The sequence below is a fragment of the Juglans microcarpa x Juglans regia genome, chromosome 5S (genome assembly GCF_004785595.1).
Source record: "Juglans microcarpa x Juglans regia isolate MS1-56 chromosome 5S, Jm3101_v1.0, whole genome shotgun sequence".
Classification (NCBI taxonomy): Eukaryota; Viridiplantae; Streptophyta; class Magnoliopsida; order Fagales; family Juglandaceae; genus Juglans; species Juglans microcarpa x Juglans regia.
Genome location: NC_054603.1, coordinates 1,898,769 through 1,911,102, shown reverse-complemented (window position 1 = coordinate 1,911,102; position 12,334 = coordinate 1,898,769). Strand labels below are relative to the sequence as shown.

General features: G+C 33.9%; 2 protein-coding genes across 2 annotated transcripts; one reads left to right on the top strand and one right to left on the bottom strand.

The window, feature by feature from the left end:
- The first annotated feature begins 4,610 nt into the window (after nt 1-4,610).
- On the top strand, nt 4,611-5,460 carry LOC121268171 (putative nuclease HARBI1). Its single transcript, XM_041172308.1, has 2 exons — nt 4,611-4,737; nt 4,837-5,460. Exons 1-2 carry the CDS (start codon nt 4,629-4,631, stop codon nt 5,316-5,318), a joined length of 591 nt encoding a protein of 196 aa, XP_041028242.1. The 5' UTR covers nt 4,611-4,628; the 3' UTR covers nt 5,319-5,460.
- Nucleotides 5,461-7,196: 1,736 nt separating this feature from the next.
- On the bottom strand, nt 7,197-8,142 carry LOC121268173 (heavy metal-associated isoprenylated plant protein 16-like). Its single transcript, XM_041172310.1, has 3 exons — nt 7,964-8,142; nt 7,756-7,864; nt 7,197-7,616 (listed from the first exon to the last, which is right to left on the bottom strand). Exons 1-3 carry the CDS (start codon nt 7,967-7,969, stop codon nt 7,354-7,356), a joined length of 378 nt encoding a protein of 125 aa, XP_041028244.1. The 5' UTR covers nt 7,970-8,142; the 3' UTR covers nt 7,197-7,353.
- Between the last annotated feature and the right edge of the window lie 4,192 nt (nt 8,143-12,334).

The window sequence follows — 12,334 nt, the reverse complement described above, 5'->3', positions numbered from 1 at the left end:
GAATCCCACCATCGTCCCCCATAGTCGAGGGGTTGGATGTTAGATGTGTGCAGCCCCTGTTTGAACGGAAGAGGTTCCCCTCGTCAAATCCACCATCCTTTCCAGCCCTCGTGCTCCAACAGTGGCGAAGGACCTTTGGGCTTGTCCTTCTCGTCCGAGCTCACTGCAACCCCCTAGCGAACATCCTTTTGGCGTGGTAATAAACAGAACGCATTTGAGTACGACTTGATTCCTTCTTACAAACTGATCTCTACTCTCAAGCAGCAATCCAATCAACTGATACCTGCTACTGTAAACCCGTGCCTTGCTCTGTGTTGTATTCCTATATAATGCATGTACCGAGCTCAACTAAACCCACCACAATTTTACTACGGAAGCAAAGCGCCTCCACGGTGAAGCAGCCATCAAGAGATTAGTAATCACGGCTCCGAAGACGCGCTCTTACCGGGTAAGCAACTATCTGAACTTTATTTTAAGCATTTGGCGTATATGCATGTCATAAGTATTTACTCAAACGTCTGGGCTGCAATTTTAAATAACTATTGGATTGTAATTGGCACTACTGAATGAGAGAGAGATTAGAAACAAATGGCTCCATAGGTCCATATTCATTTTCAATCTGTAACAAACATTTGCAGAGTTGGAAAGTCTGACTTGGATTCAATTAGAAAAAAACGTTGCATTTCGTTGGGTCATAGGAAAATATAGAATGTGGAGCCGAGGAGCCATGCTAACCTGGGATAGAATAATTGGACCACCTTGAGACTCATACAGCCTTTCAGCTTTCATCATATTGATCTGCATTTGATGATGCTAAAGAAAAGTACCCATCCTACCATTTCTGAAGCACCAATCCTCAAGGTGATTGAGTTTCCTGTTACCCTCCCTTCTTTAGTCTAGAAAGTACCAAATTTGTTGTCATTCGTCGTGTGTGGTCCGTCCAAAGGAAGTTTCTTTGTTATTAGACACAGATCACAAGCTCATGGTCTTCGTAGTTTCTTGGCTTTCAATATCTTAGATACACCCTTTCAATTCTCCTCCCAATTTTGGTGTTAGAAACTAAGATTAGTGCCCTCTTCTGCAGTGATGCTATAGCCACCATGACATATTCCCAGTCCTCAAGGATGATTTCTAGCCACCTATATCTGCTAAGTGCCTTCTTACTGCCCATAACATGTTCCTAATTCAGTACCCTGCATGGGGTTCCAATTATCCCCGTGGGAGTCGAATATCATTGATTCTATCTCCATTTAGAGAGATCATGGATTTCATTGACACCATCACAAAATCTTCAAATCAAGCCACATTTCTCTTTACGTTTTTATATGAAATTGTGATATTTAATGTTGGTAGTAATGGATGTGGATGTAGGGAAAGTGATTCCTCGAATCCCAAAGGTTAGATGTTGGGTTAAGCAAGTTATTTAAATGCCTATAATGAGTGTTAGTGGCAACCTTTTGTACTTTTGGGGCGGTTTTTGCATGAGCTATATATCATAAGGTGCATAAATCCATTCATTTTTTTTAACTCATCACTAGCAGGGCACAAGGCCTAACTAAATTTGCACCCTGATCAGTTTCCTCTTTTTAAGTGTACCATTGGTGTTGAATTGAGTCGTACCCAGCTAAGTGTTCGCATGCACTCCAATGAATGAAATAAAAACTACTATGGCACCACTTTGGTGCCTGTTCCCAAATCGCCTTTGGGGTTTCGAAAATTGAATGATGTGATAAATATACCCTCAAACTGAGATTAAACATGGCATCACTTACGGTATTTTCCTTTGTGCAATTGTGTCTAATCCATCACCTTTTTATATCACATCTACTTTTGGTTACCTGCTAGCTGATGCGCCTTTTCTTTGCCAATACATCTTGACTCACAATATTATTGTCTGGAGTAAGAGTTTGAGTTGTCTGTTGGTAATTTTGGAATAGATTTTTATTCTGAATAAGTACACCTTGCAATCTATTAGAACTTTTGTACTTAGCATTCCAAAATATTAAAACCGACACATTACACCCTCAAATTATTAAAAATAAATAGTTTTACACCTTCATTATATATATATATATATATATATATTATTTTAAACTAGGTAGTATTTGTTTCATTTGTGGGTTTTACACCTTCATTCTAATTGCTATGTATGACTTGCAGCCCTACTTTCTACGCTCATCCCGCAACTCCTCGTACAAGGTATTAAAACATTTTCAGTACAAATATTTTGATATTTATCTTACTCGTATATAGGCCTCGATTCCTTGTATTGATATATTACATGCATTTGACTTATAAAACAAAAATAACATTGCATTGCATTTAATATAGTGAAATTTACTAGTTTTGGATTTGATGCATGTACCATGTTTATGATGCATAGCAATACGTAATAATATGGATTTAAGTGCATTGTCTATTGTTTGCATTGTCATTATTTTTTGTATTGTCATAATTCACCATTAGCAGTATACCATGGATGACGTAGAAGTTGTACGTGATCGTGAAATTTGGTCTGGTGGGTTGGAGGAGATGTTGGTTGATATTTTGTACCAAGAAACATTAGAGGGTAAATTGGTGGGGTCCAGAATTACAAACCGTGACACAATCCGACTTGCCACACGCCTCAATCAACTTGGTATTAGGCCAGTAGATCCCTTACAAGTGAAGGGGAAAATTACCCGTCTTAAGAAGACACAACGCGAGTTTACAGATTTAATGGGCCAAACGGGCATGGGTTGGAACCCGATAACAAAAACTGTTATTGCTACGGAAGAACATTGGGCAAACGCGATCCGGGTAATTTGAAATTTTCTTGCATCTTATTCTCAATAATTTATGGCCAATTATATGATTACATGCTTTTATCAATTAGTTTCAACTTGTGTAATTATTTTTACCATTTATTAGGTTCGACACCAGTGGAAAAAATACAAGACCAACGGATGTGCCAACTACGACATCCTTGGCACGATTTTTGGTCAGGCCGTCGCAACAGGGGTCTTGCATTATGCTTCAATGCAGGAACCCCCTTCTAGAGAGGAGGAGCAGCAACTGGAGGAGGAATTGAGGGCCCGAGGTCCCGTGTTGGGTAGTGGCGTTGGATTAGACTCCACCATTGATTTGGATGACATTTCCATGACTCCATCGACGCAAGGAAGGGTCTCACAGCGAATGCCTCCTCGTAGGCGACATCGGGACGCAGCCGGACCATCATTCTCACCAGAGCTTAGTGCTGCCATATAGACACTTGCCGCCACTTCTAAACAACGGGCAGATTTGGACGCAAAGATGTTTGAACTTTGCAGCTCCAAGCGCAGTAGAGGCGAGGGTTCGAATATTGGGTCGGATGCAGGCTTTAGCAGTGTAGCACAATGTATGCAATTTTTGGAGGATATCACCCCTCCCCTACCGCCGGACGTTCATCTTCGTTCAGTAAAAGCGTTTATGGATCCTAATGTCCTAACTGTTTTCCAGAACATGACCCCATCGATGAGAATAGCTTGGGTTTGGTCACTAGGCTGACCATACCCACTCCAATCTTGCTATGTTTTTCGTACTTACTAGATGAGACTTTATTTTTATGTTTAACTTTATTAGATGGTGAATGATTTCTAACAATCTTATTTCGTATTGTCTAATTTAAGTTCGAACTTAGTATTTGGTTTTAAAAAAATTTGCTTTGCTAAGTTTCTGCTCTTTATGAATTCTTTTTTTGTTTGGATGACAAATTCATATGCAATATGAAATTTTTAATGTTTGTGTGAACTCGTTTTTTCAAAAGAAAAATGGACAATGATAGCGATGCGTGGAATGATGACGGCAATATCGAGGAGAATGACACGAGTGAAGAGGGCTCTAGTAGTAACGCGTCAAGTACATTTGATTTTGATACATGGGCGGAATGGTACGCATGGTCTAGCTGTAACGATGGTAAGGAAGAAGCAGTTCTTTTGAGCATGTTGATGGAGGAGCAGCAATCCCATGCCCCACGTCGTATGCCCAGGCCACAACATAACATTGGCTTGCGTGGTAACCAGTACATCATCACAGTACTAAATGGACATCCTAACACCTGTTATGAGATGTTCCGAATGGAGGTAGATGTATTCCGGGCCTTATGTGATCGTTTACGTACAGATGCAAGATTGCGTGATTCGTCACGAGAAGTCACGGTTGAGGAAGCCTTAGGAATGTTTTGCTACACTGTCGGGCATGGTGTCGTTCAACGGAATGCAACTAACTTGTTTCAACATTCGGTTGAAACAATAAATCGACATGTGTACCACGTAATGCGTGCATTATGTCGTCTATCGCGCCGTGTGATTAAACCGAGCCAGACAACTGGGGTAATGCCTTATATTGAAGGAAATCCAAGACATTATCCATGGTTCGAGGTAAATATTCGCCATTACATGATCTACTTTCTCGCTTAAAATTCTACATATGTCAAAAACTGTTTGCAATACGATATTTTGGAATTTATGAGAATTTAAAATGAAATCTGCAGAAATGTCAATGTGCAATGGATGGGGTCATGATCGACGCAGCTGCACCGGCTTCCGTAGCAAATGCATACTTAAATCGGTATCACAGGATTGAATGTCATGTGTGTCTGTGATTTCGATATGAAATTCACATTCGTATACGCCGGGTGGGAGGGTACAGCCCATGATGCTCGTGTTTTAATTGATGCGTTGAGGCGTCCGGAGAACCATTTTCCATGGCCTGAAGAGGGTAATTTTTACACATTATTTTATTTGTACGTTGAAAGTTTGCAAGAATTTGGATTCTTCAAACATTATAAATGATTAATTTTGTATTATAAATTTTCAGGTTATTATTATCTAGTAGATTCGGCATTTCCATGTACTGAAGGATTTATGCCACCGTATCCGAGGGTAAGGTACCATAGATCTGAACGAAGAGGCTCTCGTACCTTCCAAGGATATAAAGATCTGTTTAATTATCGGCATTCATCCCTTCGGAATGTCATTGAACGAACATTCGGCGTGTTGAAGAAGCGTTTTCGAATTTTAAATTTAATGCCCCCATACCTTCCAACTCAGCAACGATATCTTATTATTGCATGTTGTACGATCCATAACTTTATCCGCATGGTTACATCTAATGATCGGGATTTTCTAGTATATAGCAATCCAGATGATTATCCAGGAATGGATTCGAATCAGAACACCAGTGAAGAGACTCATGTACCTGACATGTCGACTGCATCAACACAAGCGATGGCCGCAAGAAGAGATGCTATTGCATTACCTATGTGGGAGCATAGTTATGGTCAACAAGGCAACACCTAATTGCTAGTATGGTGTTGCAATTTTTTTTGTTATGTCAGTGTGAAACAATAGATTGTCAATTCGAGACCCTTTATTTACATAAATCGATGTTTAATATGTAAATAAATTATTGAATAAAATGTGTTATGCTCCTGGTAGTATTTTTCCCCACTAATTCAATATATATATATATATATATATTACATTTCAAGAAGGAATTTACATACAAAATGTAGTGGAAATTCTATTTTTGCATGCTTTGACTCATTTAAATAATAAAGTGATGTTCTTTATTAATTTTGTTGTTTTTAAAAAATTAAAAATAACAAAATTAAGAACTTTTTTATACAATCAAATAAAAACTTTAGGGAAGATATATAATGGTATTTGGTATTACTAATTTCGTGTCATATCTTAAATAAGAAATAATAAAAATAATGAAATAAAAGTGATGAAAATAGTGAAATGGTAATATGAAAAATGATATAAAAGGAAATAGATAAAAAAAAAAATTAGTGAAAAAGTAATATAAAAAATAACAACTTCAAAGAGTACAAATCTGTAAATAGTGAATACTATTATCAAAACAAAAAAAAACCTGATGGCATCCAAAAGTTATTTCCTGCTTGCATGTTCTCGTTGCCGTATAAGCTACAGTGTCTATTTATTTGATATTTTTCCTGCTGCATTTGGCGCCAGCTACGAAAATGATTTTCGTTTTTACTGTGATATGAACAGTATAAAATAATAGTAAGATTTATTTTTTTTTAACTTCTCATAAATATATTTAAATTCATCTTAATATTCAAATACATTTTAAACTCATTTTAAGTAGATCCCACCAAACTCATTCAATAATCTCAATTCACTATTATTTATAAAAAACTCAATTCATTTTAACTCATCTTAACATTCAAATACAATTTAACTACTTGGCACGAACAGGTCGTACTGAGAAACATTCCAGCTCGTCCAGCAGCTAGGCGAGTTATAAGTTGCTAGTAGCAGTACTCCTTCTAGATCATGATTACTTTGTTTAAGATTAATTTTTTCTGAGAAATATATTATTAATCGAGAATGAAGAATGTTATTGTGATTGGTCAAAGAAAAAAAAATTCAAATTGGGTTTTTAATTATCTGTGGGTTCGTAAGTCATTTTATTTTCTGGGTTTTTATGAACTGCATCATGCATGCATGTACACGTCATGCACTCTTGTCTTATCAAGAAATAATTCTCACAAATTTTATCTTCTGTGAACGGTACGACTCAATAAAATTATATAAAATTAAATTATTTTATTTTATTTTATCTCAAATAATTATTATAATTTTTTTAAATTTTTATATAAAATATAATAAATAATTTAATTCTTTTAAATATTAAAATAAAAATTATATTATAATAATATTTTATTTACTTTTTAATAAAATATCTCTATCTCATCTTTTCTAAATTGGATAACCGTCTTACCGGTTGTAAATTATTGAGAGTGCAACCATTAGACCTCCACTATTCCGCATTGGCTCCGGCAATTCCATCCAAAAAGATATAAAATTTTGAAAGACTTTCAGTTAACTCTTGTAAATATGTGGCATCCAGGTCCAACCAGTAGACAGACATATATATATATATATATATATGTGGCATCCAGGTCCAACCAGTAGACAGACATATATATATAAATATATATATATATATATATAACCATTTCAAACATGCTTTTTCGTTGTAGGGATTGAGTTGGATCGTAAATTGCTGTTTCGTGATTTTATTTCTAATTGCAAACCAGACTAATCAATTCCATTAAGCAGAGAAAGAATTCGTTCGTGATCTTGTAGTACTACTACTGCATCATTGAATTAGTTAATAATCACTAATCATCCACACGAGGTGAGAAAGTACTGAACACCATCTATTTATATCTAATATAGAACAGAATCATGATAACAGATTTGCATCGCACTCCTCGGGAAAGCATCTGAAAAGATAAAAAAACAAATACTGATCATGCACGTATAATATTGAAATTTCTCCGCTGCCAGCTCGCTCACGTCTCTACTGAGAACAGTAATATGTAATCCCTGACGGCGCATAGAATGGATAGGAAGAGTAGGAAGGCGTATAATGATAAGGCCACGCCATGTATTCTACTTTTGGTTCTTCTTTCTTCTCCTCTTTCTTCTCTTCCGCCACAGTAATTATGTCTGCAAATCCCACTTTCTTCCTGAGTAATTTTGTAAGTTTCACTGTATCAATCCTTTCTCCTTTTACTTCTATTTGGTTCTTTTCGTCTCCTTTTAAAGATGCCGACACCACCCCTGAACATCACATACATATATATATATGTACACCCATAAAAAAAAAAAAAAAAATCGAAATTGGAAAATATATTGTAATTTTCAGTATCAATAAAATTTTAATATCTTATCGACCCAGTTAAATGTTGTATTTCGTTACCTGAAATGCCGACTGCAATCTTCAAGGCTTTGGAACGGACTTTTTGTCCATCCAGCTCACCAAAAAAGGACTTGTGGCCATCCATGTCCACCTTGATCACAACCGTTTGCTGCAAAAAAAGCCAAATCATTAACTTAATTTCATCCAGCAAAAAACTATACATGAGTACTGAATTTGTTTGCTATGAATGATGAATAGATTCCGATACCTTCATGATTGTGTTGGTTTTTCAGCTAAGATTGATGATGAGTATTGAGTATAGGACTGGCGGCCAGAAAGGAATCACGTTCTTTTAGGATCAGAGAAAGGTACTGATAAAGGTGAAGGTAGCTTGGAAGGGGAGAGATATTGTATTTCTTGTTGTTTTGAGGTACTCGGCTGTTTGAGATATGCTGCCATTTATAGGCCGGTCTCTTTCTCTTCGGAGACTTGACAAGTACACACTGTATACTTTGCCTGCATACTTTTTTGCGTTTTCTAAGATGATTCATGAGTACCTCAAGTTCACTCGGAGCTGACCTGGTCAACATCAAACATCATCCCAGCGCCAACGCAGAAGACTACTTCTACGTGACTTTAATACAAAAGTGGCTTTATTTAACATCAAAAAAAAAAAAAAAAAAAAGTGGCTTTATTTAGACGAATAATAAATTAATGTTAATTTTTTATTTTTAAATTTTATTATTTTTAGTCCCTAACACATTATATATTATTTTACGAATGGATCTTTAAATAAAAAATTATTTAAAATAAAGTACATCAACTAGTAATTTGTTGGACTAGTAAAATTTAAGGTATTATATGAATTTGTATAAACTTGTGTATTTATTTTGTAGAATCTCTTTATGAATGTAGCACTTTTCTTTGAGCTTGTTAGGATACTAACAATATTTTAAAATATATGTTAATAGTTTGTGAATAATAATGAAATAATTTGAGTTAAAGATGTTTTATTGAGTTTTGATAAATGAGAGAACAAAAATTATATAAAAGTATTATAAACTTAAAAAATTGTTTAAATATAATTTTTGTTTTGAAATTTGAAATATTGTATTGTTTTTTATGTTTTGTTTAAAAGTTTAAAAAAATTGTAATAATGAAATAAAAAAGTTGAACATTTGAAATTATAAAATATTTTATGGTAGAATGATATTTGAAAATAAAATACTTAAAAATATCTAAAAATAGCTAAAAAATAGTATAGAACCAGTGATTCTCAATATAAGCAATGGCAATGTTGAAAAGGAAAGACAGATAAATTAGGTTGCGTTTAGATGTTAAAGTGAGTTGAGTTGAGTTGAGTTGAGATGATAAAATATTGTTAGAATATTATTTTTTAATATTATTATTATTTTAAAATTTGAAAAAGTTGAATTATTTATTATATTTTGTGTTGAAACTTAAAAAAATTGTAATAATGAGTTGAGATGAGTTGAGAATAATTATAGATTCAAACGAAGCCTAATGGTTGGTACTAACAATACGAAGGTTCCCATTGCTTTCAGGCCTGCCTCCTTCAGACTAGTCGTTTGAGGTGGTCGGATTATTAAATGGTTTTCACAAAGACCTTCATGAATCTTTGGACTCATTAGGAGAAATCAACACACATGGAGTCCGTTGACTCCATTTAATTTTAAGTCTTGCTATGTATCGTGTAGCTTGATGAATTCTTTCGAGTAGGTTAAATATTTAAAAAAATAATAATATATTTTTTTATATCCTTAAATATTTAAAAAAATTAAAAAATCATTAAAAAATAATTACTTAATCACTAAATAAAAAGAAAATATCGAAAGAATTCGTCAGACATATACATATGCTTGTTGACTTAAGCTTTTTCTTAATTTTAAACCATCATGTAGATCGGCAGGAACATTGTACGAAGTATGGAGACTATATTAGATTAGTTAAATAGATAAATGTAAAATTTTGAGCTACAGTAAATGGATAGATTTCTTCAAATTTAAAGATCTACTATTCATTTATCAAATCTATTTTTTATTCACTTTTAATCTCTTAAGGTCTTTTTTATTCACGTTTAATCTCTAACTGACTTGTAATAATAATGTAAGAATCAAATTAAATTATTAATTAACATATGATTAGTATGATTGTAAAATATGAAAAAAAATAAAAATATTTTTATTAAAATAATAATATTATATTATTATTTTGATGAATTCAATAACTAATTCAATATGAAGTTATAGTTATAAAAGTTTTGAATTTATAAAAATTATGTACTTTTTATTAAATTTTAAAAATAACTTTAATAAGCCAATATCAATCCTTTAAAGCCACCTAACACTAACTACTTGGCACGAACAGGGTGTGAGAAACACGACACCTCGAGCAAGGCAAGTTGCAACCTCTGTACTTCGTTTAGGAAGACTTTTGTTTTCTGACAAAGTTTTTGTAGAACGAAAAATGTGATTGGTCAACAAAAAATGAGAACCTTGAGGATTAAAGAATTTATCTCCTCTTCTTCATACATGAACGCGTTGATGCTCTGTTTCTGACGTAATACTCAACAAAAACGCGTTGAGTGCAAAAATCCATCAAAATCTTCTCTCTCTAAAAATGTTTGAAACTTACCTGTGATGAATGATTTTGCAGTCGTTGTCTTGAGTTTACTCGGTTTGGAAGTAGTCTAATTTTAAGTTAAATTTAAAATTTAAATACACAACTCTTAAGTCATGAAGATTATGTTTGGCAAGTACGAGTACTTGAGATACTCTCACTATTATTCTTTATTTTATTATTACTTTTTACTTACTTTTTTACTATTCATTACTTTTCACCTACTTTTTAATATTTTATTATTACTTTTTCATTACTTTTTTACTACAATTTATAAATATTCTCAACACTTCTCAGATATTTTCACTATCCAAACGTAGTCTAAATTTATCTCAACTCAAAACATATTCATACGTGTGACCTATAATTTTTTTTAACTCAACACTTCTTTAAACATAAAACTCACAATATTTTTCAACTTTTTATAAATATATATAAACTCATATTAATATTTAAATACATCTAAACTCATTTAAATAAGTCTCACAAAACTCACACCACTATTTTATCTAACTACTAATCATAAAGAATTAAATTTATCTCAATTTAACTCAACATCTAAATATTACCTAAAATTTATTTTGTTTTATCTTGGTACTCGTCACTTTCGGGATCCACGTAAATACGAGAATAATGGTCCAAATGCTAGAGATGGATAACAAGCATGAAGTTTTGGAGACCGTGCTAAAAGGTTGTGGATTTGTACTCAAAACAGAGCAAACCGTCTCTGTTTTTTACCATTTTGATAGTTATTTCCTTCGTTTTGAGATTGTTTTCTGGTACTTTTCTTGAACTTTGTTTTAGTGCTTCTATAGTTCTATTGCTAGGTTGTGCTGGGAATTGGGCTAGGCTCAGCATAAACGCAAGATCAAGCAATCTACGGATAGCTGATCAAGTGACTTGGCCAGAGTCAAAAAATGGTGAGCGGTAACCAACGAGGAAAATGGCGGGCAACTTCCACCACGGAACGACAATTAACAATGATGGTGCCTTTTAAGGAAATTTCCAAGTACACTAGCTATATTTGGACGTAGTTAAGTTAAGTTATGTTATGAATAGTAATCTATTGGAATGGATTTAACTTTTTTAAATTGAGATGAAATTAACTTTTTAAATTAAATTGTATAAAGTAGATTAAAATGAATTTAACTTTTTTTTATAAAAAATTGAAAAAAAAATAAATGCTATTAATAATTAATTTAAAATAAATTAGGATTATTTGAGTTTCGTTGAAGGACCACACAACAAGTGGGGGTTACCTATACAATAGCCTGAGAAAGATACGGCGATAATCGAAACTTTGCATAGCCTGTGATAGAAAATAATACCTTTCTTTTAGGATCAGAGAAAGGTACTGATACAGGTGAAGTAGAGATACAGTATTTCTTGTTGTTTTGAGGTACTCGGCTGTTTGAGATATGCTGCGGTGCTGCCATTTATAGGCCGGTCTCTCTCTCTCCGGAGACTTGACAAGTCCAACAGTCTATACTTGCCTGCATACTTTTTTGCGTTTTCTACGATTCATGAGTACCTCGCGTCTCTCGGAGCTGATCTTGTCAACATCAAATATCATCCCAGCGCCAACGCAGAAGACCACTTCTACATTACTTTAATACAAATACATCATGAATGTGGATGGGTCATACAGCTCACACATTGCGTTGAAATCAGGCACCTCGGTCATGTCCACAAGATAGATTAATGCTAACTTCTTAATTGTCTCAGCAATAGATGATATGCCTTCATCCATCTAAAATCCAAAACAAATAAATTGGACCATAATCACACAAACCGAGGACAAAGACAACTTTCACAAAAAACTAAAAGAGAAATAAGATCATTGACTCATCATAGAGAAAAGACGGAGCAATGGATAATGAGAATATGCTCGACCTTGTTCATCTTTTAGTAGTTGTAACTTGCGGTGAAGTTCAGTCTTTTATGTGTCCAGACGTCGAACCTGCAAGAGCACTAATGACGATGAAAACACAGAACATAA